Source organism: Sparus aurata, chromosome 6 (assembly GCF_900880675.1).
Source record: "Sparus aurata chromosome 6, fSpaAur1.1, whole genome shotgun sequence".
Classification (NCBI taxonomy): domain Eukaryota; kingdom Metazoa; phylum Chordata; class Actinopteri; order Spariformes; family Sparidae; genus Sparus; species Sparus aurata.
This window is the reverse complement of record NC_044192.1, coordinates 39,116,062-39,123,607: the sequence shown is the minus strand read 5'-3', so window position 1 is coordinate 39,123,607 and position 7,546 is coordinate 39,116,062. Positions and strand designations below refer to the sequence as shown.

At 44.2% G+C, this 7,546-nt stretch overlaps 1 protein-coding gene across 1 annotated transcript in view; it reads right to left on the bottom strand.

Moving 5' to 3' along the window:
• Positions 1-260: 260 nt before the first annotated feature.
• The window catches only part of cep15 (centrosomal protein 15), a 29,651-nt gene continuing 22,365 nt past the window's right edge, over positions 261-7,546 (bottom strand). The window contains exons 3-4 of the mRNA XM_030418811.1: positions 1,208-1,276; positions 261-626 (exon numbers count right to left, since the gene is read on the bottom strand). Coding sequence (XP_030274671.1) covers positions 450-626; positions 1,208-1,276 — 246 coding nt within the window. The 3' untranslated portion in view covers positions 261-449. The remainder of the gene's footprint in view (positions 627-1,207; positions 1,277-7,546) is intronic.

The window sequence follows — 7,546 nt, the reverse complement described above, 5'->3', positions numbered from 1 at the left end:
ATTTCAGCAGACTAGTTGTGTGAAGTTGTTGTGGACATGGGATAAGTCATAGAAACAGTACAGATACAACATCTACATGGACACATGACATTTCTATATGACACTGGCTCCCTCTAGTGGTTCTAATACAAAACTGCAAACAGAAACATTTGGTTTGAGAAGCCCCTCTTCTCATCTCCCAGTTTGTACATCCTCAATTCCTTCTCTCCCATGCTCTTCCCATGACATGTGAGTGGGGCAGGGAATGAAAATGACACCGCTTTGCTTCTGAACATCATTTTAAAGCATATTACATTAATCTGAAGTGTGTTACAGTTGCATCATCTGTCCAATGTTTTCTCAGTACATACAGTATTTTCAGCAGAGGTCAGCAGGGTATTTGAGTCACCAGATCTGTATCGTGTGACCATCAGAGCTATCTCTGAGGCTACACCAGCATCACTGTTCATCTATCGAGCAGTCCTGGATTTAGGACGAGGAGGCCGACCCTGGTCTTTAGCTGTGCCGGGTTTATGTTTGGCTCTCCTGGGTGGCTCTGCTGGACCATCAGATGGATGTGGGCCTTTACCCAGGAGGAAGTGCTCCCAGACTGGTATAGACTCTTCCACAGACGCCCAGTATCTTGTCTACGACATAGAAAAAATATAAACCTTGCTGGCAAAAACTCAGTTCAACTGACTTCATCATGAGGGTTATTCAGTCGAGGAGTGACGGGGAGATTCTTATGGTGTAAAGTACAAGTCAAGTGAGGACTTAACCTTTTTGTGAGGTACATCAACTCATTTAAAAATTTAACGCACAAAGCGACAAACTTTTCTTTGTGAAGACTTTCAAACTTGTTTTTTGTATTTTGTATTTCAGCTTTTCACTCATGTTACCACCATTCTGAACTTAATGTGTCTGCCAATTCATAATAAAGTTTGTTTTGTTCACCAACAAAATCTGTTCTGTTTTCATTCAGTTAAGGTCATTGTGAGTGATAATAATAATTATAACAACTGTGTAATACTGTGAAATTATGATATTTTCTAAGATGGTGATCGTACTGTGAACATTTCATACAGGTGCAACCCTGGTTTCACTGACCTTTTGTAACACAGTTATGGTCTGCACATTTGAACTCTTAAAGGGAATTGTATTACATTTGAGAGGGCAGTACTGTATGGACAGCTACATTTAGAACCTCTTAACTAAAACAACTTGTTACCTCCAGAGCCAGGAGATATGGTTGTGGACGCTCATTTCCTCTGAGACGATCCTCAATCTCCTGTAAATCCTGCAGATACACAGAACTGACACAGTCATTTACCATAATATCTAATGTTTACCCAAAGCTTGGCCCTAAAATGAAGTCAATTCATATATCATATTGCATTATATTATATTACATCATATTATATTATATTATATAGAGTATTTATCTAAATCAGTGATTCCAAAAGTGTGGGCCATATGATTAAATATTTACATTTATAAAAGAAATCAGAACTGTTCATGAAATAAAGAAAAAAAAATAGAGTAACACTTCATCTTTGTTTCATGTCAAAGTTTGGGCCTTGTCATTCTTAAGTTTATGGCTGCCTTACATGTTTTAGAGTTCACTTAAAACAACCCTAACATGTGTAACTGGATAACCCCGGAGTAGTTCTGAAAGCTCTGAAAGGTTTAGAGAAGTTGTTCAAAGACACAACCCCCACTCCTCTTGTCCTTCACTCTGTTTCTCTTCTATTTACACCCTGAGGCCACCTCCACACTCACTCAGGCAGACCAGTGTGAGTTTAACACTGTTCTGCCCTTCAGCATGTGTGTTGCAGCGCCCTCTGTTGGCTCTTCAGCAGCAGCAGTAGTCTTACAGCAGAGTTCATGAGGTGCTCCTGGTTCATCTTTCAGCAGTGTTGCCCTGGACACTATTTGTCTGTAAGGTTTATCATTGTTGTATGTCAGAAGCATATATAAAGATATATCCTTAAAAGAAAATAGTGCTGTAGTTTGTTTACTTGAGACAGAGTGAAATATTAGTTAATTTAGATCTAGTATTCATCTGCAATAGTGATATGCAGAGTGACTCAGCTTGCTGTACCTTACATCGTTGTATGTGCTCTGGTCATGTTCTGGTCTCTGTTTGTCATCTGTGCTTTTGTTGCAGTTTTACAGGTAAAATTGTGATTCTTCACTAAATCCAAGTGCAGTGACACCATGTTTTTATTGGGGAACTGCATACTGTTTGCTAACCGTCTAGCTTTGAATAGGGCAACTCATTACGAGGACAGTATAAACACACTGAAACATAGAATGACAGAGCTGCACAACAGCTGCTACTAACGATGATTACATTTAAATTCATTCATCTGTTATTATTATCTTCAAAACGGGGTCCATCACCCCTAAGAAGTGCACATGGGCTGCAAAATCATTGTTTAAGAATATTTGGAAAGTGTTTGTTAAAAAAAATAAAAATAAAATAAAGATATATGTAAACATAAATCCAACATATGGCTAGCACAGATAAATTCATAGTCAAGAAAATGTAATTTACACAGCACTGAAGATAGTCTACCCATTGTTAGTCTACCAGTTATCTGTTTTATCACAAGGGTACGAACATTCCTCTCAGCCACTGTGGGTCATTGACAAGTTATCCTGAGGTTTACTCTGCTCAGCTTCTGCCCAAACTTGAAAAATGGCCTGGCCAACCATAAAAGAATCAACGGGACAACTCTTTTCCTCTTCTTAATTTTATTTTCTTATTGGAGGAGATATTAGGTTGAAAACCTTCAAACAGAAACAGAAATGTACAAGAATCATTTCTTTCAAACAAACAAATGTCTTAAATGTTTTAGTCATTTTTAAAGTAATTTATTATTCAAATTATAATTATTATTAACTTTAACATAACTGTTTTAATCTTTACAACATTTGATTACCATGTACATCTAATTTATCAATCAACAAATATTATTTCTCAATTATTATTTACATTGAAGCATGAAATCAATTTCAAAATCAACAGCAAAGAGACTAACAAAACCCAGCAGGCTGCTTCACTGCTACTCAACATGAATAGGCCTGCAGTCTATCCTAATCATGCAAGAAACCAAACTACACCTTTTCTGCTTTCAGAAACAAAACAAACATTTCTCATCAATATAATTTCAGTTGATCCATACCAGTAGCTCTTTCATGGTTTGACCCAAGCTGAACAGTCCTGAACTCCTCTGTTGTCTGAATCCACACTGGAGTGCTGAGTGATCCTGCTGAAAGACTGCAGGCAGGTGCTCTCAGTCAGCTAATCAGCTGGTGTTAGTTTGGGGATTTTCCTCTCCTCAACAGGGAGGCAATGCACTGCTCCACTTGTCCCACAGGTGTCATGATGTCTTTGACTTTAACTGATTTGACTTTTGACTCAACACCTCCCACTTGAGCTCCTGGTTCTTGAACCCAAGGAGGTCACAGAAGTCTAGTCCATGTTCTGGTGTTGGAAGGGCTGTCCTGATGTCCTTAGAGTGGTAACCTGTTCCAACTTTTGTCCATCCTCTTTGTCACTTGTATTCCCAGTTTTATTCTGCTCTTCTACAGGAAGCAAGACGACTATCCGCCTGACGTCTCTGAAGAATTGTCGCAGGGATATGGGTTGACTGTTCCATCTTTACTTTGCCCACCTTTTTGCCAGGATTCACAGAGGAGACTGGGTAGCTTGGGAATGTTCTGATATGTACATCCCTCACAACTTCCTTTTTGTTGATGTTGACACTGACAACCCTGGCAAGCCTATACTGGCTCCTTAAGGCATTCTGGTCCGCTACCCAGACAATCTCCAACGGCAACATTGCGCTCCCTGGTGTGCCACTTACTCCTGACAAACAAGTTGGGTCCAGCCAACTGACTCCACTTTTTCCAAAACTTGTTAACTTCTGCCTGGATCACTTTTAGGCGGTTGTAGGAGTAGCCTTCAAAGTCGAAGCTTCCTGGGTCTCCCTTAGGTCCAGCCCTACCAAGTAGTAGAGAGTTTGGGCTGATGTACTCCACACAGTCCTCTCGACTCTGAGTCCTGGCATCTATTGGCCTTTCATTAGCCAGGTTCGCTGCCATGTATAGGAATGTTTGAAACTCTCCCCATGTGAAGAGTCCATCTCCTCCCAGGTTACTCAGGGCTCTTTTCATGATCTTAACAGCTGCTTCAGCAGCTCCATTTCTGTGAGGTGAGTCTGCTGGATGGATCTTCCAGCTCCAGTCTGTTCCATGTTTGGCGGCCTCATTCTCTAGATCTGCCTTCTCCAACTGGTCCAGAAACAGGTAAAGTTTCTTTAGGGCAGGCTTGGCTCCCACAAAGTTCTTCCCCGGGTCCGACCACAACTTCCTTGGATGCCCTCTCAATGCTGTGAATCTTTGGTAGGCTAGTAAAAACCCTTCAGTTGACTGGTCACCAACGACGTCTGAGTGTATAGCCCTTGAAGCCATACAGCAGAAAACAACGCCCCAGACCTTGAGCCTCACCCTCTTTCTCACTGTGTCCTTCACTTCACACAGTCCAAATAGATCTACTGTGGTGAACTCAAATGGTCTGGCTGGCTGTGTTCGCTCCAGTGGAAGGTCACCCATGATTTGCTGGCACTTTCTCACTCTTGCTTTTCTGCAAATCACGCAGCTGTCAACAACTTCCTTAGCCAGTCTTCAGCCCCTTATAACCCAGGCTTTCTTCCTCATCCGAAGGAATGTTCCTGCTACCTCCTCGTGGTTTGCTTTGTGGTCCTCCTGAGCTAGAAGGGTTGATATCCATGCTTCATATGGTAAGATTGGTACTGCAGTTTCCTCTTTATTGAAGAACTGTATTCTTCCTCCACATAGTAACAATCCTGACTTATTTTCTTTGTATACAGCCAGTCTGTTGAGGGTATTGTCATGAAAGGTAACACCCTCTTGGGCGGCAAGGAAAAGGTCTCGAAGTGCATCTTCACACTCTCCAACAGACAGAACGGCTTGCTTGGCTCTGGTCTTAGCCTCCTCCTCTGCCTTACTGACAGCTGAGCCCTTCATCTTCCACCTTGTTGCAGCCCTCCACACCCAGGCAATGACTCTGACCAGTTTAGACAAACTACTGAAGTTCCTTTCATCAACAAGTAGCTTAACTACCGAGCCAGCGGGGGGTCTGCGGATTGGAACTTCTCCCAGACAGTCAAAAGTCATTGGATGAGTCACAGGTTCATTGCAGTCAGGGGTTTGCAGTGCAGTACTCTGTTTTTTCTTCTGGGCTCTGGTCAGTACTGCGGAGAAAGCCTTCCTTTGAAGTTTTTCTATGCCCTCCTTGGCGTTTGCTGCAATCTCTTTAGCTGACTTTTTCGGCCGCCTCAGGAACCAAGGTCCATTTTGCCATTCTGAAACCTCATTGAGATCCTCAGGAGTCGCTCCTCTAGTTATAATGTCAGCGATGTTTACGTCTCCCGGGATCCACCACCAGTCCTCGAGTGATCCAGCCTTCTGGATTTCACCAACCCTGTTAGCAAAGAAGGCCTGGTATCCGTAACTGTCTCGCTGAATAGCTCCCAACACAGTTTGGCTGTCCAGCAGGTGGAACCATCGTTCTACTTCCATTCGGCTGTGCTTTTCGAAGTATTTTCTGAGCCGGGCTGCAAAAACTGCACAACAGATCTCTGCCTTGACTGGTTCTCCTTTCTGGTCCAGTGGTGTGAGCTTTGCTTTGGATTCAATCAACCTGACCTGGATGCCTTGCTCGGTTTCCCACCTGAGGTATACCACAGCTCCAAAGCTCTTGTCACTTCCATCGGAGAACGTTATTCCCCACGGTTTTCCAACCCAGCCAGCTGGTGTGAGACTTCTATGGAAAGTGATCTGGCCAAGACGCACATACTCCTCAAAAAGTTTGATGGCTTCCTTCCGGAGTTCTCCAGAAAGTGGCTTGTCCCAAGTGTCTCGGGTCAGACTTCCACCTCCAGCCTCTTGGAATGCTTTCGTGACGAGTATGGCTCCTTTCTGCTTGGTGGGTGAAACCAGGCCGATTGGATCGTAGAGGCCAGCTACTTGGCTTAATAGCTCTCTTCTGGTCAGTGGGTCAGGAGTCTTCTCTCTCACTTCCTTTTCGAGGAGGTCTTGGCCTGTTCTTATTTTCTTTCTCCTTCTTGAGAAGTTGATTGAGGATATTATGTAAAGCTTGTCCTCCTGGACCAGGTATCCAACCCCTAGGGCTCTACTTTCACCCTCCTTCATCTGATTTAGAAGTATTAGGCTTTCCCTTGTTGATTGTCCTGATCCAGGTCCTTCCGCCTCCCAGTTCGCCTGCCTCCCACTTTGCCCTGACCGGACCCATGGCTTGAGGAAAAATCCACCAGCTCTCAGAATTTCCTCCACGCCTTTTGTGGTCTTGTCCAGCCTTTTCGGGTCACAGTGGGACGTCAGGATATCATCAACGTAGCTGTCCTCCTCTATGACTCTACGCTCCTCCTTCAGGTGAGTAAAGATTGGCAGCCTCGCCGTTTCCCGCATAGCCAGCTGTGCTATGCATCCTGCCGGTCGATCACCCATGTTCACTCTAGTGATCGCATACTCTCCAATCTTCTCATCCTGAGTATCTCTCCATGGAATCTGTGGAGGAGCATCTCCCGGTCTTCCAGCCACACAGAGTTATACATTTTTTTGATGTCCCCCAGAGCTGCAAAAACTCCTCTCCTGAACCTGAGTAAAACTGCCCGGATTGGATTAAGGACATCAGGCCCTTTCAATAGGAGATCGTTCATACTCAGCCCCTTGAATTTTTGGCTGCTGTTACACACGATGCATATTGGTGTTGTCAAAGAGCGGGGATTTGGTGCTATTAAGTGGCTTACATACCACACCGGTCCTTTCCAACTGTCATTACTCTCCTTGGTAAGTTTTCTCGCTGCTCTTCTTGCAACCATTTCATGCATCTGAGCCGTAAAGGCAGCCTGCCACTCGGGATCCTTCCTGAGCTGTTTTTCTGTCCTCAGAAAGGTAGCCTCCACTGCACTCCTGTTATTAGGAAGAGAAGTCGGGTCTTCAATCCAGGGATATTTGGAGTCCCAGTGTGGAGCATCGCTGTGGGCATCGGCTTTGACATAGGTGAGGCCTTGCTTTATGATTTCAAGCTCCTTTTCCTCATTCAATGTCATCTCCTTTCCCCCTGGTTGACAACTACCACAGCGACATCCACCACACTTTGGTTCACAGGCTGCTCCGATGCTGTCCCATTTCCACCATTCCAGAAACTCTCGACTAGCAACTGTGGTCTCAGCCTGCCTCTCTCCTCCCTCAATGATCTCTTCATATTTCACAGCAGCTGTTCTCATTGAACGAGTGAAGTGTGGTTTAGATCGATGTGCTGCCATGTCCACTTCCTCAAGGAGATCCGGATGAGCTCCTCCCACAGTTTTTCCCAGTGGGCCATCCCACAAGACCAGGTCCCCAACGATCTTCACTCTTTGTGGGGCAAGTCTACCTTCACGATGGCTAATAAGTAGTTCAATGCTATCTGGTCTCTTCAAATCCCCCAGCTCGGTTTCTGGGAAGAACTTCC